Here is a 25,005-nt window from a genome sequence, read left to right as displayed (position 1 = left end):
CTTCTACTTCTAACCTTGCTTAAGTGTTTTTCTCTTCTAAGAAAAGCATAGAACTAGTACTACATTCACTTATTTTTTTCAATGTCTTTTTCCTGTGCTTTCAGAAAACTAACAAACTTTCACAATGAAAAATATCTTTTCCCCATCCTCAACTGCCCTTTTTCAATTCCTGCACCTCATAGGTATTCTAGATGCCATTTTTTACCTCTCCTTATTTCAATGGTCAGTGTCATATCAGTGATGGAAAGATTTGGGTGTGTTGGGTATTTCTGAGGTTCCAGCTGTGGAGGCCAAGAGATTAATTAGGAAGTTTATTTTGTTAGGTCAAATAATGTAGACAGTTTCTGTACTTGATGTGGTGCTATTAATTTATTATTAAATACAATTTTATATTGGTGATTATACCAGTAGCAGAATATCACAAAGAACTTTTTTTATTGTCAAAACCAAGTGCTTTCTTGACCCATTTTGATTCTATGTATCAATATTCCTACATCAGTTTTGGAACATGCATGTGCTAAGAAAACTGTATTTTCTACCCTGCAGCAGAATTTCTTCTATAATCTTTAGTGCTCTTCATTTACAGCAGTGTTCCAAACATTTTGAAAACTGCAAGGATGTATCATTTTTATGTCTATTTCTGCATTTCAACTCACCTTTCTGATTTCTCCTCTAAGGTAAATAATTACAGTTTAGAAGAAGTTACCCATGAAGAGGCAGTAGCAATACTGAAGAACACATCAGATGTAGTGTATCTGAAAGTTGGAAAGCCCACCACCATTTACATGACAGATCCATATGGCCCACCAGATATTACTCACTGTAAGTGACTTCTGCAACTTATTTTACAAGAGATATTTCAGTTTGTCAGATGACTGTATTTTTTCATAGCTTGTTCAAAGTACCCCATTAAAGTTTATGAAACAGCTTGGAAGGCTACAAAAATGAAATGTTTATTACCACCTAAGAATGCTGCGCTCAAGAAATATTGCAAATAATTTAACTCTGCTAAAGTATTTTTGCAGCAAAAGTAGCAATGTAGAAGATATATGGCTGTGCTGGTTCCAATTAGCCATTGTCCAAGTGATCAGACTGAACTGTAACTCTTGTGAAGATTACAGCAATAAGTACATGCAAATGCATTTTGTAATATGATTAGATTTGTAGCCTGGAGTCCTCTGTCCACTGAAAAATTGGAACAAGCAGCAAACCATCTTGTACAAACTTAGTAGAAGCCTGAGGCAAATATATCTCATATTTGAATAAAATATTTTAGTGGAATGTAAAAGTCACTGCTGTACTTACAAAACTTTACTATTTTCTGTGGATATCCAATTTGTGAAGTCACATATGAGTTTGGGTTGAAAGGAGCCTTAAAGACCATCTAGTTAAAGTCCTCCTGCCATGGGCAGGGACACCTTCCCCTAGACCAGGTTGCTCAGAGCCACATCCAGCCTGGCCTTGAGCACTTCCAGGGATGGCATATCCATGGCTCCTGTGGTCCAGTGCCTTATTATTCCCATAGTGAAAAATTCATAAATGATTGGTCCACTTTGCTTTATTCTCAGTCTATCCATTAACTTTATGTATGTTCATCTGGTTTGGGGTTTTTTCCAGAGGACCACGGCCTTATTTGTCCTTGCATTCAAGGCACATTCTGTTGTAGGAAAATTTGTTTAAATAATATGGTAAAACTCAGTGAAGTATCTTATAGGAAGGGATGGTGTCCTCATTTAAAAACCAATTGATTTCAATCAGGCTGTCATATCCATGCACTCAAAAGCTTCTAGACTCACGTCCAGCACTCAGGTAGAAAGACGCGCATCTCCAGGATTCCCTGAGGTGACCATGTAAAAGGGTTGGTGGCTGGCTGTGGAGTCCTTATCATATATATATATATAGAGAGAGAGAGAGAGAGAGAGATTTCATGTTGACAACCTCCTTGCTGAAGTGCTTTTTGGACTCTTAAAGAGATAACAGCAATGAGGATCTTCTGTCTCTGCCATCTGTCCCTACTATGCATGTCTTCAGGATTTACTCAGATCTCTGCTGGCTCCCTGTCTGAGTGTCTAGCTCCAAACTGGTCTTTGTCTCCCACCACCATCTCTTAATGGCTTGAATATTTGTTATCATTTGGGTGCAGGCTTTTCTGGCAAGTTGCACATAATTATATTTGAGTATTGATGACTTACTGATGAATCTAGCTTTATCAGTACATGACATTGCTATACTACTCCTGCCACTCCTCCTGGTGTCCATACCCAGGCATTTCCATTCCCTTGGCTTTCACAGCAATCTTAATGTTTCATCTGCACCCTTTATACCATTGGTGCACCTTAGTCTAAACAGCTCATTACTGAAAACTCCCTTTCTTCATTAGTTGTTCATTAAAAACTGTCTGCCTTGGGTTCAGCTACCAACAGGGACCAACTGCACCATCTAGCAACTGGATGGAAATGTAATTTTGACAAGAGCTTCAGCAGTTGATCCATACCCATCTTGATTTCCTGCTAGTAATTCTGTGGGCACTTAAGGCAAACTAAAGGTGGGGAAATTTAGTGAGGGAAGTAAATGCTAAGGATTTAAATTTTTCTGCACTTTTGCAATGTTGCTGTTGTGGACTGACAAAGTTGAGGGAAAAGCTAAATATCCCAAATCCTCCTTATTCAGTCTGCTCAATGAAAACAGAAGAGAAGGTTTTGTAATATGCATGTCAGTGGTATGGTCAGCCACGCTGAGGATGCCTATTTAGTTAGCAAATGTTACAACAGATGGCAATCATTTTGTTCAGTAGCAGCCTGGTCTGAGTCTTAGCAAAGGCCAGGAAGTAAAAATGCTAAATGTACCTATCCAGTCTTGAGCTTCATATTTTCAAAATAATAATTTTGAAGTTCTAAAACAGTGTGGTTTATTATGTCAGATTATAGATCAACAGCATATGAGAAGACAGAAACAATTCCAGGGGGAAAGTAAAGGTTGAAAAGATTTGCAGTAGCCCTTCCCAGGCTATTGGTGCATACAGATTCATTTATCCTCAGGGAACCTTTCATTACACCTACATGTTCAGAGTATTTCAGAATGCATAATGGCCTTTCCCTGTAGAGAGATTTTGCTTTGAAGCATTCTGTATCTCAGCATCTGAAAAAAAGATTGAAACTAATACTAGAAAGTTTAGCTGTCATCTTCTCATGAGAAAATTAATCACAGCTCATTGCAGAAGCATGTAACACTGCTTTTGCTATTTATCCTTTCTTTTTCTCATTAAATTAACTAGAGATGGAATACAACTATTACTGCATCTCTCCAGTCATAAATGTCCCAGGTAACTTCAGAATTGCAAAAAGCACACAAACAAGCCCTGCAAACCCAGTATATAAACATACAACACAGTAATGTAACTTTCATCATTAATCATTAATATGTAAGATATTTGCATCCATTTTCTATTTTGATTATAGAGATTTGCCATGGTCTAAATACCACCTATGTTGATACTGAAATTTCAGTTATACTGGGGATGTGGGCACCTGTAGTAGATCCCAGCTTTGAATATACACATGCTTCTTGCCACACATAAAATTCCTGCTCTTACCCTGCATGGAGTTCTTACTATGTTACTCCCATTACTGCACACTGGAGCCAAAAACAGTGCCTTTATTCTCATTCTTTCCTAATTGCATTTCCTTCTGCTAGTCCTAAGTGAAGAAAATGTTTCCTGTCTCTCAAACAGGAGACCTATTCAGACTCCCTCTTCAGGAACTAAAGATCCTCTAAAAAGTTAATCCCTGCGAATAAGACAGCATTACTACTACTGCTACTACTATTATTATTGTTGTTGTTGTTGTTGTTATTGTTATTATTATTTTCAGTAAAACTCCAGCTGTTCATCCTTTATTGTAATATTTCAAGCTCTCTCAAGCCAGGATTGTTTGTTTTAATCTCATTTACAGCTTTGAACCATATTCTTGGTACTTAAATTTTAAAAATTATGTTCTTTTGCCATCTAATGAAACATGGAAATTGCTGACTAGAAATGTTCATTTTTACCATCAGCTTATTCTCCACCAATGGAAAATCATATACTCTCTTCTGGAAACAATGGCACTTTAGAGTACAAGGCATCCCTGGCCCCTATCTCCCCAGGAAGATACTCGCCCATTCCAAAGCACATGCTTGTGGAGGACGACTACACCAGGTCAGATGCTTCTCTTTATTTGTTGCCTTTCATGCAATTTTAAAGAAAAAAAGCATTCAGTGCATCTCAAATAAAATACAGCATACTATAGATTTCTATTCAGACTTTTTTTTAATAACCCCTGAAGAATTGTGACTGCTATGTGGATGTACAGTAGCAGAATTGTATCTGTGTAGTTAATTTCAAGGTAGAAGAGACACAGAGGAAAATGCTGGGAGGTTTCTTTTATGCCTTGTTTTAGATGAACACTGAATGTCACTGATGAGACAGTGTATATTTATCTTTTTGTTTGAAGAACACTACCATTCACCTAGAAGACAGAAGTTGTTCAGTTTGGAAAATGAGCCTTCATTATAATGTCTAATGCCACAGAAAATGAGATTTTTTTTTTTTGGTGCTCGGAGGAGGCTGTTCTGATCCTCTTAACGTGACTTGCTGTGTCTTACAAGTCAAAGAATCTCATTCGCTTACGTATTCATCAGCTTCATAACCCACTAATTTGCATTTCATTTTTCTTGTTGCATGTGATTACTATCTCAAGCAGCTTAACTTGTTGGATCAGACAGATTCAGAGCAACTAAATCATGATACAGTGTTTAATCAGGACATAAATGTGTGGAAACCACACCTCTCTTCCCTGTCTTGGTTAAAAGAGTTTCTCTTTTGTTTTGATTGAGAATGCAAAGCTGAAATTGATTTCCTTCAACTTATGAGACATTCAGTTAGGATGGATTTTCACCAAATGGCTCCAAGAAGTTATATTTTTAATTGATAGTTAAACATTGATTTCATTAAATCTGTACAAATGTTTTTACCTGATCTAATAATGATCTCATAATTTCTCAAATACCTCTGTATAGGGAAAAACCCTATATTAAAATATCTGGGTTGCAATGATGAAGGCTTTGTCAATAAGCTTGTAGTGCTGAATGGTCTTCTTCTATAATGAGACATCAGCAGCACTGTTGCTGAGAAAGGGTTAGAAAAGTTTAAAAAACAGCAAAAATATTGCAGCCTTAAAAGCAAATAATAGCTAAGGGCATCATGAAGTCACAGAAAGTGAAGGGATTAATTCTAAAAAGGAAGATAAGCTGTCCTGGCAATGAAAAGACCATTTAAACAGTTAGAAGATCTGTAAAGTGGCAAAATATTATTAGTCCTGTTTCTTTGTGACCATGTAGCTAGTTTTAACTTTTTAGTTACTTCTGAAAAAAAAAATAAGATATGTATTCAAATTAATTAGGATGTCCTTTTGACCTTTTTTGGGGAGGAAGAAAGATGCATTCGCATGCTGATATTTTTAGACTGTTTTTAAACAAGTTGTGCTGGTTTAGCTCCTGAGAGAAAAATTAAATACTGGCAGTTTTTTTCTTGTCTGAGGTATTCACACCAATGTCCATTTTGCATTATTGTGAGGGGAAAAATGAATGCCCAGAGAAGCTCTGTATATTCTGTGAAATACTCCACTCCTGTGTTCTTTTTCCTGTCTGGATTTCTGAATTAATGTGTTGGCTAATGAAGGTCTGATACCCAAAATCTTCTTGTGACATTGGCACTATGGACAGGAGCTGCTCACTCCATGAACATGACCTTCTGTGACAGGCGCGTGGCACTGGCAGAAAGAAGGGTGTCGAGTGACAGGAGCAGCTCTGAGTGCCACAACACAAATCAGATGGAAATCTCATCTTTCTGAACAAATGGTAACTCTGACCTGTTGAAAAGAAGGAGGCTATTATGAGCTTCATTTTATTAGTGACAATAGTCAATATGGTATATCAGGAAACAAAAGCACAAAGAGAAAACAAATATAGTCATAAAGACAAATGACTCTTCTTGCCATTACATTTCCTTGCTGGACATGCACATACATCTGAGAGACTCCCAAGCAAGAGCCATAGACCAGTTTTATTCTCTAACTACAATGACTAAGAAGCTCTAGCCTTAAAAACCAAATCATTTAACCCTTAAATGCTGCTGAGTTGTTTTTTGGGGTTTTTTGGGTTTTTTTAAATGTTCATTCATCTAATTATTGCCTATTGATTCAAGTGGGACTACTGAAATGCAGCAGTTAATTCTCACAGTCATTTTCACAGCTATAAACTTAGAATAGTGAATGCACTCTTTCTGTCCAATCCTGTAGGATTTGCTGATGAGTCTGCCATTAAAATAAAAAGATATTTGTGAAGTCTTTGTTGCTGACCAATTCAGAAAATTTTTTGGGAATTCAATTATCATATTGATAACTTTAGTAAAACCTATAGACACCTTGATTGCAGCATTTACAATTAGGTTTTCTCACATAATGTTTTATAATTAAGATATTTGCCAGCTACTGCAGTGCTATCCATTCCAGTACCTGGTTCTTGCTGTAATAGGTTTACAGGCCTAATTTACATTGTGCTAACATAAGGGAATTTATTACCCATGCAGTCTTGCAACACTTTTGGCAGATTTTAATTTGTGCCAGCTAAAAATATTTGGAACAGTAACTTCTCCACTAAAAAAGGCTTTTGCAATTTTGGAATTCTCTGTACAAGTGATTTGTGTGAGGCAGATGACAAGCTTTCCTTTAACTTACTTGTGATAATGAATCTATCAGTAAAACTTAAATGATTGAACATTTGACTTAATTTGCCCACTTCCTCCTGCTGGTTTTATATTTTTTTGTTTGTTCATTCCAATTCTAAGGTTGGGTTGTTTTTTTTTTTACCTAAATACATCAATTCTGCCTAACAAAAATAAGTGTTTCAATTGATAAAAATGTGTATTTTTTTGGTCCAGTATTGAATCTGTGCCTGAAAAAATTTCAGTTCAGTCTATATAAAAAATAAACTAATCTGAGCACAAGGGATAGAAAAGTAACAAATCATCTTCAACCATAAATTTTATTTAAGCTGAATGTTGTCTCTTAATTACTGATTTTTTTAAGTTGTGTGTATTGTTGGTACAAAATACTATCAGTGATGGGCATATTTTACTTCTTGATTTTTCTGGATTTATTTTAAATTCATTTAGAATGGAAACTTTGGCTTTCTGCATTTTTTACAGCAATTACCACCTTTACAAGTTCAGGTTAGTAGAATATGGGATCAAAAGTGGATGAAAACTATATGTTTAATAATTTTATCAGTACACATAGCAAGTAAGACACTGCTTGTTTTAGTTTCTACTAAGATTAAATTGTTGTGCAGGCAGTGGAGGGGATTCATTGGTTGTATTCCAATGAATCAGGACTGACCAGTCCCTGATACTGCTAGAGGGGAGAAACAGGATTTGTGGCAAAGGTGGTGACAAATAACAGCTGGGATCAGAGTGTGTATGAGTTGGTTTAGTTCTTAATTCAAAGGAAGTCTGGAAAGATAGTCAGCAAGTTATGGCTGTTAAGATTTCAGAAGAGCAGATTACAGCCTTTTTGGAGAGCTGCTTAGCAAAATCTCTTGGGATGCTGCCACAGAAACACAGGTCCCATGAAAGATGGATGGTTTCTAAATAAAACTTATTGAGAGCTCAGGAAGGAACCATCCTGTTGAGCAGAAAGTAGAGGACTCAGCAGCAGGCCTTCATGGCTGAGCAAAGAGCTTTCTGATGACCTAAAATGCAAAATACAGACAAGCATTACTTGACTGCTTGACTGCTGGCAAAATTAAAAAGCTGATTGATTTGAGCTAATACTTACCCTCAAGGGTCATAAAGGAAAACAAAAGTGATTCTGCAGATGTGTGCTACTTTAAAAAATAAAGGTTTGAGGAAGGAAAAAGGTGATGAATAGGAGAAGTCATTAGTCATTGTAGTGATAGATAATATAGGAAAAGCTGAAGCACTCAACAACACGTTTGCCAGGCATTTAAGGACCTAGAAGGTAATTGGAATAGTCATCAGAGATTGACTAAAACCAGTTTATGTGCTTGTCCAGACTTGTTGACTTTCGTGATGAAATTTCTAACTGCTTGGATGAGGGGAGAGGAGTGGCTGCCCTTCACGAAGCAGTGCCACAGCACAGGTGCTGCCTTGAGCAGGAATGCTTCTTTGCTGAGGGAAAACACAGCTGACTCCAAAGTCATACCTGTCCCATGCCATAACTCCCACTAATGTGCATCTGGGATCTGCTGTGCAGCACATGGTAATTCCTTTTCTCCCATAGTTGTCATGGGGAGTGGCTGCAAAGGTATTTCTCACACCTCTTCTGTGGGCAGGAAAAGTTGTAACACAGGGAGCACCCTTTAAAACTCTTCCAACAGCCTCTCATCCAAACATGAGGAAGTGTTGGATGAACATGTACAGCTAATCAGAAAAGAAGCATGGTTTGTAATGGTTTGGAAACCTTGTGGGTAGCCTTTTGGGTTTCTGGGTTGCTGGTTATCCTTCTCCCAGCATGACTATGCTTATTTGCATGCAATGGTGTTGGTAAGGCTTTTGACCCAGTCACCTACAGCATGCTTTGAAAACTGAGGAAGAGTGGACTAAAAGAAGGCACTGAGTTGGGAACTGACTTAACCAGTAGGTTCATCTGGTTATGATGATCATCACTTGGCATGTGTCAAGTGGTCAGTGATGAGCAGAGGAGCTCAGGATACCTCAGGCGTCAGTGAATATCTTCATCAATGACCTAGATCATGACACACGGTGCACCCTCAGCAAATTTCAAGAGGATAAGAAATTAAGAGGGAGTGGTTAACATGACAAATGGCAGAGCTGTATTCTAAAGGGCTCTTGATATACTTGAGGACTTGGCCAGCAGAAACCTCGTAAAGTTCAGTAAGAAGTCTGCATCTCAGGTGGAAGAGCTGCACACACTTGTGCAGGCCATGAACATCTGAATTGCAGCTTCACTAAAAATGACCTGGATGTTACTGCAGACCAAGCTGAACATGGACCCAGAAGTGCACTCTCACTACTGGTCAGGTAATCAGCATACCAGGCTATCTTTGGAGCAGCATGGCCAGCTGAAAAACACATTCTTTTCTAAAAGCCTTTGACCAGTTCCCATTCTTTGACTTTAGGAGGGTTGTGGAGAGAACCCTAAATCACGTGGTGGTTGGAGGGGTGTTGAGGGCACTGGGGCTTATTTAGTGTTGTGAAGAGGAGATTAAGGGACAATCTAAGAGCACCCTATAAGCACTCAGTAGCAGAGATGATAAAACCAAACTCTTCTGTGTGGAGAAGCACCAATGGCAACAGGCATTGGTTTTGGATTTCAGTTGGTTCTGATTTCAATTTCAGAAGAAATTAAAACACGAGATGCATAGAATAGTGCTGGAATAGTACTTGCTCTGAAGGGCTCTGAAATATCCACCATTTGAGATTTTTAAGCATTGGCCAGGTAAAATTTAGTGCTGTCAATATCCTGATTCAGACACAATATTGGATAAGATGACCTATAGAGATGCATTCCAACCAAACTTTGTATGGTAGTAGTAAGGAAAAAAAAAAGATACTTTTTGGTTTTATCATTTTGTGCAACATGTGTTACACAGCAAAGAGAGATGTTACAGTTTTCTCTTTAGCAAATTTCTGCCTTCCAATTTTCAGAAATATTAAAATACTAAAATTAATAGGCTAAAATATAGCCTAATTAATTAAATATAGCCTAATTATATTAAAATATTGCCTTGTGGCTTTAAGATGTTAATTTCTTCTGTCTTTAATGAGTAACAACAGGAAAAGTTCCATAAAAATAAAGAACTACCATCTAGAGTTTTTACTTCCTTTTTAGCTTCAGATAATGGTAACATCAAACTTCTGTGCTTCAGCTGATAAAAAATTCACTTTAACATTTAACTCTGGCTAGATATTAAAGATTCATGGATGAAAAAGCTGAGTTATCTGTTTTGCTGTGTAAAGCATGTTTGATTTTTTTAAACGCATTTTTGCAAAATAGCATTTTCTGGATGGGGAAGAGATGCTGAGAATTGGATGGAAGAGAAAAGAGAACCATTAAGCTGAAGTCTAAGGGGATGTTTTATCCCTGTATTGAAAGTAGCATTCCTGAACTATCTCTTGTTTACTTACCTAAACCTGCTGGTTGAATTGACAATGTTTTATGGAAACACTTTTAAGTTTCTGTTGATGCACAGATTCGACCTTCCAGTATTAAACCATTACAACAAATATTACAGTTTGAGTTATAGGAGCACATGTAATTGTGAGCTCACAACAATCATTCACCATGCCTAACCTAAACTCTACCCTATTACCTCTACCCTAAAGAGATTAAATGATATGTAGTAGTATGGGAAGAGTGATGATGCCTTTTATTTATTCCTCTTCTTAAACAACTTGTAAATTTAGCAGATTAGATGTTAATATTTTCATGCTTAGCTGTTGCCTGGGGCTGGATTTTTTATCTAGGGATAGCAAAGGTTTTATGATTGTTTTTCTTTAAAATTTAGTGTAAAATGCTAAATTAGCTTGTTGCTAAAGTAATTTTAATTAACCACCATTATTATTAAATTAAATTGCATTTATTTTTAACCATACTGGTATGATGATTCAAAGGATAGAAGGAGAATTACATGCCTTAGTTCATGTTCTGTTCTATTCTATTCTATGTTAGAAATTGCTGTGCTATTATATTTTAAATACCATAATATTCCATACATACATTCAGAGTGCTGAGTTATAGGAGCTGATGAAACAGAATCCAGGTAATATTTCTAATGCATTTATGAAAAGCTATGCAAAAGTCACAAATCCAATTCTTTGGGAAAACCGCAGTTCATTTATCCTCCAAAACTTATTGGATATGTTTCTTTTCAGTAGAACTCTTTCAGATCCTGTACTCACACTGCAGTATATCAAAGCTTCTCACAATTTTTTCATGCTGACTAGATTATTTTTAAAATCCTGCATGACTGAGCACAGCATTAAATGGCCAAAGTTAGTTTCCTCTCTACTTATTTCGACCATCCCTTTCTGACACAGGAACATGGTCTCTCCTGTCACATTTTAATATTGAAGAGACTGGAGGAATGCTCAGTCTTGTCACATTTTAATATTGAAGAGACTGGAGGAATGGGGGGAGTGTGTTTAGCAAGGGATAAGTGTGTAAATGAGGGACAACTTGTCACTGTGATGTAAGAATGGAAATCACAAGAAGAGAAGACTGGTATTTAATCAGGTAAGAAGACTTGGATTTGGAAAGGGAATTCAGGACAAGACAGGACATAACAGAAAAATAGGTGAAAAGGCATAAAGAAGCAGTGTAGTAGGGCAGCAGTGGAGAAGGGGTTTCAGGCTACTGAACCAGTGAATCCATCAGAGGTTTGGGATAATCAATAGTTGCACAAGTACACTGGCCAAGCAACAGAGATACAGAGCAGGTGGGAAAAGCTGCTGATAATATGCATAGGCCATCTCCCTCTAGAAAAGTGGAGAACCCCCAGGGTTTCTGGGCTGTGGATGATGTGGGTGTGATCCCACCAGGCAGTCTGTCATGTTAGTTCATTGTCTGTCTGTCTGTCTGGAGGATGCCAGCCTGCTGCTGTGACTAGTTTCTCGCTGTCTCACAAGCAGGGTTCTCATCTCTAGTTGTTAAGTTGGTGACATATTGAATCCAATATAGTATCCCAGAATAGAATTTCTTCTTGGTTTGATCTTTGATCAATCTAAGAAATTAAGTTTTTTTTAAAACAGAGTTAATTAAAAGAAGACTATTCAAGTTACACGTTAACTGAACATTAAATGTCCAGTTAAAAGGGGGAAAAAATAGTTTATCTACATAACCTTTAATTGCATCTTTGGTAAAATGCATTCCTTAGATTGAAGCTTGAAGTTGCTAACTTGCAAATTGACTTTTTTTTTTTTTTTTGTAATTAATACACAAATTTAAACTACTTGTTAAACTTTAGAGATGCATAATTGTCTGGCTAGAGTAAGATTTCATTTTTTGTCCTAATTTATTTTAAGTATAATAAATCTTGACTTGAGAGAATAATTTATGTTAAAGTAAAAATTTAGTCATTATCAAGTGGCAAATAATCTCTTATTCCTGAGTTATCCTTGCATATTTAAATAGGCTTGTCAGAGATTCCCAAGTAATAGGATTTGACTATTTCTAATACAATCACTGGCAGCTACTTAGTACTTAACACTTACAAAAAACTAATCAAATTTTGCAATATGCTTTAGTGCTTGTATGGAGATTTCTGAAATGAGATAGTAGAATTTGTAGTGATAACACACACAGAAATGGTAAGTAACTTTCCATACTGTACAGAGGAAAGGATAACCTGAAGTACATACAAAATACACAGAGGTCCATGGATGTGGACCCTTTGTGCAGCTCTTGCCATTTCAGAAAGACGCCTTGGGGTGACTGGTTAGTTCTGTGGCATTGTCAGCTCAGCACTCAGGAACAATCAAGAAGGGCAATTAAAAATGAAAATAGGAAAGGACAAGAGTGCAAAATGTAATGGTTTTCTCTGTGAATCTGTGGTGCATTCAAGTTTTGAGTCCTACATGGAGGCAACTGAAAAAAAACCTGAGAAGAGGGTGAGCAGGGTTGTAGCATGGTTTCCAGGGAAAGATAAATAAGAAATAATTCCAGTATAGAAAAAAGGTGTCAGAGAGAGGCAGAACAGAGATCTGCAAAAGTACCCATGGCACAGAGAAGGCAACAGGCAAGGACTATTACCACTTTCTTACAACTCAGATACAGGGAAGTTACAATGCATTGCTAAATTTAAAATATGGCAAATAGAAGGTTGTTTAAATGTTATCCTAGGTTATGAATGTGCAACCAAGTAACAGGCTTGGAGTACACAGAGCTTTTTGGGTATGTCAGTTTGGGTCTGATCAGTTTCTGGGTCTCAGTGCCACAGGGAGTTGTGAAGCCTAACAATACAAAAATGTTCAAATATGAATGAGAATAATTGCTGATTCATGGTGGACAGGCCTATTGACTACAGTCCTCTAGGATTTAATTTCTGGTCTATGGTCCTCGCTGATTTTTAGTAGCTGAGCAGGTAAGGGCTATTCTTTGCTGGTCCCTGTTTCCTAAACAGTCACTGCAGGGGTTTTGGGTCTTTGGTCTGACAGTCTCTACATTTCTGTGTGAAACAGCCCTCTTTTCCATTACTGCAACAGAAAATCATTACTGATTTTTTTTTTTCAAATTAAGCAGTCATTTAATTTCCTAATTCCTTGTGGTTAAGAATAATAAGTGTAGAATTGGGTGTAGAATATTAGAAGTTCTAAATTCTACTTCTGCCTTCTTGTAGGTTGTTTCATTTGAAAACTCTATTAAAATGTTAAAATAGTATTGTTAAGAGGAACAAGGCAATCCTTAATCTTCATGACTGTGCTAAAAAAAGCACTTGTTTTGCAGTTAAAGAAACCTTTAAGGCATATGAAAACAGCAGTTAATAACTGAAAAGCTGAAAAGTTATTAATTTTAGCGTTTCCAGTAAGAGCTAATTTAACTGTACTTCAGGTATTTTCCTCCAGCTCTTCATAGTTCTCCTCTGTCTTTCATTTAGTTGACATAAACATGTCATATGAGTGATTTGGTCTCATTTAAATTGCCAGGGCACGACCTATGCAATAAAATCAACTGTAAGTTCTATTTACCCTATTGAACAGTGAGGTATGTGGTTCTTGTAGAAGGTTATGTGACTAAGTAGCTCAGTCAAAGGACATATATATATAAAAATCACTGGCTATTAAAATGGAAGATTTCATTTGTATTAAATTGCCATTGATTTTTGGTTCAATGGTGAAATACTTCTTAAAAAGTTCTTTGTCTGCTTCCCAGCAGCATTATATTAGTAAAATTAATGTGTTAGATGTCTTTATGGAACTTGGATACAATTAAAAATTGCTATTCAAAAAACAAAACAAAAAGTTGTAAACTTGTAGCATTGGGAAATTTATTTTCTCTTAGATTGTTTCCTGGCTATAGCTCTGCATACTTAATATGCTGTGAGAGCTGAGCTGGTTTCTTTCCATATCATAAAAGGTTTTGAAATGTTTGAAAACCTGAAACTGTTAACATTTAATGTGCTGTGTGTTGACAATTGATCCCTACCAAACAGCATTCTGCAATAATAAAAAAAAAAAGTTAATTTTAAATTGAGGACTCTGCATGATGCTGAGGAGAGAATGGTTTTTAAAAATGCCATTTTTTTATAACTTCTGTTCCACCATTAAGTCAGCCTGAAACAACAAAACAATGATGATCTAATCAAGGAATAATAAGGACTGCAAACAGCAAGGAATATTGGCTTTACAGAGTCTGTTATGAAATAAATAAAACCAGTGTTAGATCAATTTTCTACCTCCCACTGTTACTGTTATCTTTTCCACCAGTTAGTTCTACCTTTCTGCAAGAATTGTGCCTCACTGCTGGTACGTCTGTTCTGAATAGCAATTCCAGCTTTCGGTTTTTTTATTTTTTACTCTTTGCTGGAAGAGTGACTCTTTGCTATTCATGTTACCATTTAAAAGCTTAACTGTGGCATTAAGTCACTTGATTCTCTGTCCTGGGAGTTGAACTCTCTGTTGGGGCATGTTCAAGCTGCTACTATGCTGCTGCTTATATTTACTGCTTACATTTTCTGTTGCCTCCCTTTACTATTGAGTGCTTTATTCTCAGACTAATGTAGTTGTTACTGTCCATCCAGACCTAGTAGTTGCTGCTCTTATTTGTCACAAAGCTTTGTTTTTAGCTCACTGATAAAGACAGGGAACTGTGATGCTTGTTTGTCACTGAATAAACAGAGTAAAGGCAGAAGGGGAGCTGATCTGACTAAGAAGCTACAGCAGTAGTTAGTTATTTTTCAGAGTAGATCCACATTACATATTTACTCTTTAAAAGAGATATTGCAGTTATCAAAGATGTTTACAGCAATATTCCCACATTTGGCGTTTTAAGGAGATTTTTTTTATGCATAGGTATTGATGAAAATTAAGATCATGGACAAAAGAAATTTGATAATATAGTTCTTTGTTATTCCTCCAAAAAAATTCAAAAACTGCTTAGCATTTATTTTTAAATTAAACCTGTGAAGCTATACTGGTTGTATCTGAAAGAGATGCAACTGCACATAAACTACAGTGAATTAGTCCTTAAATAATATATATCTAGCCTTCACACTTTTCTTAAAGTGTACTAAATGGCTTGCTACGTTTTTAAATTCATTTGAAGAATTAGTGCATCATAAAGAAAGGCCTCAAAGTTTATGTTCAGTTTGGCTCTTAATTTTTTTTGCAAGACAAGTTGAGGTGACCTTGGCTGTATTTTTTTATAATGGCGCATTAAAAACTCTTTCTAAATAGCATTCTCATTATCCCATGCTTTGAGAGAGGACAATCTGTCTCTGTCATAGCACTGGAGAAGATGTGCGAGACAGGATTTATCAGGTGGGCTGATCCCTTTGGAAAGAAGTTCTTTCTTCTTTCTGTGAGGAGAAATATAAATGGCATGAGAAAATGCTGCATTAGAACAATTATTTAATAAAGCTGGGTGGTCTTCATAATCTTCTTTTTTATAGTAGGGCATTGTTTTCTTCTAGTAGGTGGCTACTATTGTAGTTAAGTACAAGTTTGCCATAGAGAAGATGAAGATTGAGGAGGATATTTGAAGACAGGCTGTTGCAGCAAGAATCTCATATTACTTTTTGTGATTAATGGCCTACATGGAACACAGTTTTTATAAGCAGGACACTGATCTGCTCCATATAATTTTAGTTATTCCTATACTTGATATTTTTATCCCAACTTCCAAATATTTTTACACTACTTAATTCATATTTACTACTCCACATTGAGAGAGAAAATAAGAGTATACTTATCCTGGACATTGGATGTTATGTACTGCTTTTTTTTTTTTCAAATTCTTGCTTTTCTGTGCCAATAAAACATGCAGTCAGAGCCTAACTATGCAGCTGGTAGTTGTTAGCCAATGCATCTGAGCAGGATAGAGACATCTGAAGGACCAGTGCAGTCCATGCTCTCAATGACCTTGAAGTGACATCTCAAGGGAAGCAGGTGGCTGTGGTGATCTCAGACTGTTTCATAGGCTTTATGTGAAGTGCACTCATAACTGGAATTATCTGATATCCTAAATCTTCTTCTAACCAAAGAGTGCAAGTTTTAAAAGGATAAGTGTAAATTCCTTTTCTTAAACTTAAGACCTCTCTCAGCAGTTCAAATACAGAGGGCATGACATAAACTAGGTCACAATATCACTTAGGTAATATCAGTGAGTACAGGACTTTATACTCAGAGCTGTTCCAGTTTCTTTCCCTGGAAGACTGAATGGAGTGAAAAATGTTTCAAAAATGTTTAAAACATGTTAACATTTGCTAAATGTTTTAAAATTTGCTGGCCCTCCTAAGACAATTTGTTAGGACTCTGTGTTTATATTTGAAGGACTAATTTGGTGTCAGCATCTAGGTAGATGTTGAATGTTTAACTTCATTTTGCTTTTGGAGGCAGCTTGTAACTGTCAATTAACAAAGAAATTCCTCTTATCTACCCATGTCTGTGGCATGATTTGTGTCTCAGCATGAAGTTGGATGGTCACTGACTGATGACTCAGTGTAGTTTGAGCATTCACAATATATCCAAGGGCTGGCAACATTCTGATGTCGTCTACAACACAGAGAAGACAATTAACTTGAATATAGGACACTAACAAATTTTTTATGAACTGATTAGTTTTTTAAGCCATGGAGGAATCTACAGTTTTTATTCATCTTCCTGCACTGGGGCAATATTTCTTCAATTTTCTTAGTAGGTATCATTTATATTTGATATTTGTACTTGTTCTTTCATATGTTGCCTAAAAGCAAAAGTGGTTTCTAAGGGAATAAAAGGCAGTATTGGCCAACAGTGAGATAGAATAGTTTTTATTTGCTTCTTTTTATGTAAAGCAGCAACTGATTTAGTAAATAAATTACTAAATCCGTGCCTCTGAAACAAGTGAAATATACTGATAGAAAATGATTGCTACCTTAAAGAGTTTTAAAGGGATTTTACTAAGTGCTTGACACACAATGCTTTATAACCAAATGAGTGACAGCTTTGCTATTTTGCTATTTGGTAATCTTAAATTGTTGGTTTTTTAGCTGTAAAGTTTTCCCTGGGAAATTCAGGCACAGAGAGTTCTCAAATCATGCGGCAGATTGCTATGAATAATGTTATTAACATTGAGTAAGACCAGTTTTTAAGTAAAGCAGCTACTCCTTTTCCCCCAAAGGACAAACCCAGAAGCTAACAAAGGAAATTAGATTCTCTGTATCTGCCAGCACATCCACGACTGTAATAAATTCTGGTACCTGTGAAAGTCACAGCAAAACTCACACCCATGTGAGGCACAGTGCAGCCAGCAGAACAAAAAAAGTTCATTAACTTCTTGGCCTCCTGATATTTTCAGGCTTCTGAAATAAGATTTCCATCTAGCTAATATTGTATGACAGTGATGAAAAACAGTGACATACCCTGGTTCTTCTGGCAGAAGCGTGGATATGATAGCAATTGACCCTTGGCACTCTTTAGAGCAGAAATGTCAGGAAACAATGAGTCAAGCTTCACAGTGCCAGCGGGCCCCAAGGTATGTCCTGGGGCCAAGGCAGGGAAGTTACAAGGTGGGAGATGCACTGTGCATGTGGTGTGGGTTTGTTTTGCAAACCACTGGCTGTTGGTGTCCCGCGGATCCCTGGCTGGTTGGTACTAAAGGCTGCATTCCCTTCTCCACTCTCCCAGACGGCTCCTGGCAGGGCTGTGGTGAGTATTGCCTCCCCCGGGCAGGTGGCTCGCGGCAGTAGGAGAAAAATTTTAGTTTTAAGCTCTTACTCTTTGTATCTAACTCCACAGGCTGCTGTTTGCAAATTGGAGCAGCCCTGCAAGAGCGATTGCAGTAGCCTTGGCAATGAGGTTAACTGTTTCAGATGCAAAATGCATAATCAGATTTTGAAGGCTGAATCTGGAAAGAGTGCAAAGAACTCTTGAAATGCAACGAATTGCCTGCCAATGAGATGAATTGCTCACACAGTTTGTTACCATCAGTGTTATTCTAGGATATGGGTCCATTTAACAACAGCTTTACTTGCAAAGTCCCAGCTCACTGGGACAGGAGTATGTTGTATTAACAAGTAATATGTGCTTCATCTATATTGTAAATTAATGGGTAAAAAATACTTCTTTTTCAGGTAATAAACATTTTCTTTTATGCTGTACTCAAAATTAAGATCACAGAAAGCAGTGTAGATGTTAGATTTTTTAAAAATAAAAATATTATTGGGAAAAATGCCTCACTTTCTCAACTTCAGAGATAAGATATTCCCTTTCAGTGCCACACTTTCCATCGAGCAGTTTTATGGTCCACTTGTATTGTGTATATTTATATGCAGCTACTTGAATGCCACACTAGAGTTATCAAACTCTAACAATTCCTTTAACAGCACACTTTACCTGTTGGAAAAGCCCCACTGAAAAGCTCTTGACAGATTTGCTATGCATGCTTTTAAAATGATTGCTGTGTTTTCTCTATATTCTCAGCAACTAATATGCACCTGATCTTTTACTCTTGTCTCTGTATCACCAGGCCTCCTGAACCTGTTTACAGCACTGTGAACAAACTGTGTGATAAACCACCTTCTCCTAGGCACTATTCCCCTGTCGAGTGTGACAAAAGCTTCCTTCTTTCAGCTCCCTACCCCCACTACCACGTAGGCCTGCTCCCTGACTCTGAGATCACCAGGTACTGCATGCGCTTCTTCCTCACCTCCTTTGTTAAAGTGCATGAACATCACTGGATTTATCTCATAGTTTGCATCTTCACCATAGACCTTTTTCTACAGCTTGTGCTTATTTTTAACCATGCTTTCACATCCGCACCACTGGGAGATACATGCTACCTTGGTATATAATTTTGGTCATCCAAAATCCAGTGATGAACACAGGCAATGTTCTGATCCATTGGAATGGTGCTCTAAAATAGGTTACATAATATGTACCACATTTTGCAACTGAATTCAGTGTTTCTTTCTCTTTGAGTATGGAAAGTGACCAAGACTTCACTGAGAGCTGTAGTAATTTGTTTTGATTCAGTCACTTTATTCCTTTGTTGTGCATACTTAGTTCACTGAGCATCTTTGGGTTTACAGGACAGCTGCCTAAGCCATTCAGAAGAAATAGAGCAAAAAATAATCACCTCCCTCACCAAATCATGGTTAGGAATGCATTTAAAATTCAGCATTCCCTAGGCTAACTGTGCTCCGAGAGGACGGTTAGGAAAGCCTAAAATTATGAACATTTCCATAACCAAAATAATGGAAGATCTTTTTGTAAAACATTGTCAGTGATTGCCTCCTGATAAATATTTAATGAAGGAAAGCAGGCTGTCCAAAACCTTGAACTAGTGTAACCCAGCTATTTTTCTACAGACTACAAGGATAGTAGTAAACCCTTTGCAAACAATATTTGGGAGATAGAAGAAGAGTTAGGCACAATTTTTCTAGAGTCCTTCCTCTGCTAGGAAAAATTCTACCATCTATATTCTATAACAGAAGAAAAATAATTATGTTTGGAGCTTTGATCATAGGCATTTTCTACAGAAAACATTTTTCAAAGCAAAGAATAATGTGGGAAGAGCAGAAGTGTGTATGTGAAAAGTGAAATGGTAAATTAATGTAAGATACACTAACAGGAAGGAAGCCCCAGGGATTAGGAAGACAGCTGTGAAAGGCATTGCAATACTATGAAATAAAAAGTTCCATTAAAAAAACAAGAAGACAAATACTAGCAGATACTGTTACAGATGTGGCAAAACCATGCAGAAGATGTCAGTTTATAAGAATGAAAACTGTGCAGTTTCTAGAATTCGTAAAAAGATGCTTAATCAGTGGTCCAAGTGATTAGTCAAGCTGTTCAGCCCAGTACAAGTTTGAATGAAACAAGTTTGAGTGATTATTACAAGGTTTTATAAACGTGCAAATATCTGCACAAGGGTATGGTTGTGTTCGAGGGTTCCAGGACAAGGGAAGAGATGAGAATCTTGAACTCCATGTTTCAGAAGGCTGATTTATTATATTATGTTATATATTATATTAAAATGCTGTACTAAAACTATACAAAAAAGAATAGAAGGAAAGGATCCATCAGAAAGTTGGAAAGGAAAGGAAGAAAATTATAACAAAAGCTTGTATCTCTCAGAGAGTCCGACACGGCTGGATCTTTGATTGGTCATTAAGCAGAAACATCTCACATGGACTAATCAAGGATGCACTTGTTGGTAAACAATGTGCAGACCAGATTCCACAGCCATCAGATATTTTTGTTTACATTTCTTTTCTGAGGCTTCTCAGCTAGAATAGGAGAAAAATCCTAGCAAAAGATTTTCATAAAGATATCATGGTGGCACAAGGGTGCCAGGCACTAACAGAGCTACCCACAATATTTTAATCTCCCTACTAATGTTGCCTTAAATTTCATAGGTGGGCAAAAAGTTGTAAAATTACTCTGGTTCTTTAGGTAAAGAATAAATATGAGTAATTTATCTGTGCATGGCAGTTCTTCTGAGGTTTTAGAATGAGACAGTGGAAGAGTTCATTATAGAAAGACTCTCATAATGATCCCCTTGGAATGAAAGGTTCCAAATTGAACTAGAAAGTTGAGTGAATGGGTTCTAGTGGATGTTGGGGCCATGGAGTTGTGTGTCTTGCTAACCACAGAGAGAAGTAGTTCATTGCTCAATGATTGAGTTCTCTAGACTTGACTGCTATGGAGAGAAGTTGGGAAAAAAGATTATGTTAAGGCTGCTTCCTGCAGCCACATACTTAGAAGTCATTAATCAGTAGAGCTCTGGAGGGCTCATAAAACTAGGCCATTTTGGCACCTGAATGTATAACTCTGTATGTTCTTTTGCTTTATGATTGACTGAATACTTGGTCATCAGATACTGGATAGCCTGACATCAGGACTTGGAAAGCTGGGTATTATTCTACTGAGTATGAGTTAGCAATTCCTTTAAGAACAAGGTTTCATTTATCTGCATTCTACTTTGATATAATTTTAATCTCTAGTCCTTGTATATTTAATGAGTTTGTTTAAATCATCAGTCCAACAAAAACTACAAAAAGAGCATAAAATATGAGAAAAGACACAACTCGTGGTTAAATGTTCTGTGCTATACTCTGCTACATGCTGTTGCAGAGGCAACTGATTACTATAATTTGTAGTTCCTTCACACTGTGAAATAACATTCAGATGGAAAATATGACAGTTTCCCATATTCTCAGTACTGTCATCTTTTCCACAGGACTCTGAATAGTTGAGTGTGGAGGAAGACATTTGAAATAATACTTCAGCAAATGCCTTTGGTAAGGAAAGTGACAGCTTTACAACAGATCATGATTCAAATTCCAAATGGACTCAGTATTCACAGTTGGAGAACAGATTTTAAAAAAGCACTGATCTAATTTTTACCCTAATGCAAGTGGCTGTTCTTCCAAGAGCCCTAAATTTCCCAAAGGCAGTGTGTTTCAGGACTGTGTTTTGTGGAAAATTTTGAAGAATTCATCTAGTAAAAGACCCTGGTTTAAATCCACAGTTGTGATACCACCATCTGTGTGGGGAGTTACACTAAAAAAAAGCCTCGAGACACTGACCAAGTATTTTGAAAGGTGCCCCTCTACTCACCTGAATTCCTCAAAGCTCTTTTCCTCCACATTAAACACTTCAATGAGCTCCAGTCAAAAATAAAAATGTACCTTGCTTACTTCATGCAGATTTCCTAGAAAGAGTTCTGCATCAGCATTTGTGAGCCTCAAGTTTGGGGAGGAAATGACAGGGAATATTTACCTAGTAATTACAGTTATTGTTGTATCTCAGTGCTCCAATATTGGGAATCTGTGTTGATCTGCAGGAAATTCAGTTTGACAAATGACTCTTCCAGAGGAAGAGGAACATGATGCCATATTCTCCCAACTGAAATGTTTGTAAGCTGGCCAACGCCTTTCAAATTGCTGCTCCAGATAATTTGTCAGCTGCTCCTCAGATGATTGTTTTGTCAAGGCTCATTAACTTAATAGGCAGAGAATTCATAGGGCAAAGCTTTATTTGTCTATAATAAATTCAAGTATATAACCCTGGCTTTTATGGTGGCGTGTCAACTCCTGGGAGATTTGAAGGTCTAGAACAATGTGCTTCCATTTTAGGATAAGTGTAATTAGTTTTTTGATTGAGTTATCGGTTCATATGAATTGATATTAAGAGAACTATGTCAATGTGCCACAGCTGAAAATCTGTACCATTGAAGTCAGGAGTAGAGAGAGAATTTTGGAGTAGTGAGTTTTCCTTTGAGAGCGCTATGTGGGAATGGATGTGGAGTATTCATGTTCTGGCCCCTGTCATTATTGACTATTATGTCTACAAATAGAAGATTATTGGCAGTGAAAGGAAACCACAGCTCATGGATTTAACCCTCTTTCTACAAACATGAGACTTTATTTCAACACAGTGTAGCACAAAGTGTTCCCAGGCTTTGCACTGAGAACTTCATTGCATTCCCCTCTACAAAAACACACTTGAAAAATGCTTTGTTTTTTCCTAGAATTCACTTCCTTGTTTTCACTCAAATCTTTCTGGCCCTCTAGTTGCCAGTATACTTTTGGTAAAGGGCTGCTCTGAAATTGTTGGCTTTTTTTACCTTTTGTTTTTACTCTATAGGTATTTGCTTTTTTAATAAGTCTCTGATCATGTGATTGCATGGGGTTTTTTTTTTAGTATATGTAGGGAAGGAACTAATGGTTGGGTTTCATTTCAAGATATTTGATGAATCAAATTAATAACAGCTGTTTTTAGAAACACCTCTACTTTCTTTGAGATGGGGATTAGGGAGAGAAGATAACATTGGCATGAGGCTCTAGGGCAGAGTCTTGAAGAAAATTGTGTGCCTTTGCATCAGTATTCAAGGGTAACAGAGCATTGTGGAGCTCTTAAAAGCCACAGGAGTAAAAGTGTGCTGAAATGGATGCAGGCATATGGGTAAGGAGACTGCAGTGTCCGAAATCTTGATGTGTGATGCTGCTTCCAGTGTGTGGCACAGAAGGGTCACTGCGCTCCTGTGGTCTGTCTCTGAGCCAGCCTGGTGCATGTGTGCCCTAAGCACTGCTGCCTGTGGTCCCCTCACATAGTTTTAGGGATCCTGGGATCCCTCCACAGGCTGTGAAGGTCACTGAGGAGGTGCTGATGCTGTTCACAGAGCCTGGGAGGAAGTTAAGGTAGCTGCACTGAAAGGTGTGCATGGTGAGTCTCTCTGGTAGCCACTCTCTCATTATTAATATCTGCACAGCCTTTTCCTTCCCACTAACCTGCTGGGAGCAAGCTTATTGTCACAGTGATGCATATAACTGCACTTGTGTGTGGCTGCCTTCCAGGGAGGCTCTTGTCATCTTTATTGAAATTCACACTGTAGGAGTACTCATTGTCCGCTGTTCAATCCCATGTGTTTAATATGGGAGTTATATCTCCCAAAACATTCTCGCCATATTTTGTGGTTTTGAAATGCCTGGCAACCTGAGAATGGAGCCTATCAAACAAGTAGTAAAATAGCAATAATATTATGAAATTGAGTCTTCAATTTGGCCCACGTAAACACAACCACCTTTATTGAATTTAAAAATAACTTCTAAAAAAATAACTGCTACTGTTCAATTCTCTTTGTTTGCCTGGGTTTTGTTTGTTTGTTTGTTTGGTGAGTTTTTTTGGTAGAAATTTCAAATACAAATTACAAAGTGGGAAAACAGTCTGTTTAGGTCAAGTGGATGTAAATACTCAAATATTTAAAACAAGAATCAGAGCAGATTTGTCATTCTTATTTTAACACCTTCAGCTCAGCCTCTGGACTGATCTGCATTTTACACAATCTAGCCACAGACAGCAAGCTTATATATAGTGAAGTACTACTATTAAAAACATTGCTTAAAGACAGTGGAGGGGAATAAATGCACAGTTATTTCTGTGGATTTTTGAACATAAAAAATAGGCAATACCGAGGTTCAGCTTATTCAGTGTCAATGAAAACAAACTAACCTTATAGTCACATATTTTGAAAATATAAGATACCTGGTTAAAATAATTCTTAGTGAAGCACCTCCCTAGAATCATAAGGTGGCATTTAAAGAAGAGAATACTGTGGATTTTAGTTTTGAGAAGTGATTTTAAAGGCATACATATACACAAATTTAGGCATTCAGAGGCACAGAGCACATAGCAACCCCTAAGCAATTTGAGATTAAACTGGTCATCACAAGAGTTGTCTTGGGTGCTGATGTTCATGCAGATGGGAATTGAAGCATCTTCTTGTTGATTTCAGTGAGAATCACCTATGTAAGTGCTATAGCCTTCACTCCCTGAACAACATCTTTAGCAACTCAAGCACTTCTTTAACTCCTAGACGTCTCTAAAAATAAGCCTGGAGACCTCGGTTCACTCGCAGGAGCACACATCACAGTGGATGGCAGGATGCAGCCCAGATGAATACAACTACATGCATGTTATGCTTGAAAGGGTTGTGCTGCTTCTGAAAACACCTTCAGATCTGCAAGGTTTTATAGTTCTAAAGGAAAACACAATCAGCATAAACTGTGTTGATTAACTGTCTGCAACTGAAATGCAGTGTTCAACGTAGATTGTCCCTGCTTGTGAATCAGCCTCCTGAGGCCTTTAAATTATTTAAGGATCTTTTGGAAATGATAGAAGTTAATTGTGGATTTTCTTTATCACTTTCAATTAACAAATTAGAAAGTCTTAACGGGAATGGTTTCCTATAATTTCTGTTTAATCCTGACTGAAGTGTTCTCTTCAAG

The 25,005-nt window shown here is 37.2% G+C and overlaps 1 protein-coding gene across 24 annotated transcripts in view; it reads left to right on the top strand.

Moving 5' to 3' along the window:
• DLG2 (discs large MAGUK scaffold protein 2) overlaps window positions 1-25,005 on the top strand; it is a 979,322-nt gene that overhangs the window by 710,386 nt on the left and 243,931 nt on the right. For 22 of the 24 annotated variants that reach the window (XM_064409604.1, XM_064409605.1, XM_064409606.1 and 19 more), the window contains 3 exons: window positions 678-822; window positions 4,054-4,195; window positions 18,741-18,896. In XM_064409604.1, coding sequence (XP_064265674.1) covers window positions 678-822; window positions 4,054-4,195; window positions 18,741-18,896 — 443 coding nt within the window. The remainder of the gene's footprint in view (window positions 1-677; window positions 823-4,053; window positions 4,196-18,740; window positions 18,897-25,005) is intronic. The other 2 variants (XM_064409627.1, XM_064409628.1) reach the window with 1 other exon arrangement.

The sequence above is a fragment of the Passer domesticus genome, chromosome 2 (assembly GCF_036417665.1).
Source record: "Passer domesticus isolate bPasDom1 chromosome 2, bPasDom1.hap1, whole genome shotgun sequence".
In the NCBI taxonomy this organism is placed as follows: domain Eukaryota; kingdom Metazoa; phylum Chordata; class Aves; order Passeriformes; family Passeridae; genus Passer; species Passer domesticus.
This window is presented reverse-complemented; position numbering and strand designations above follow the sequence as displayed.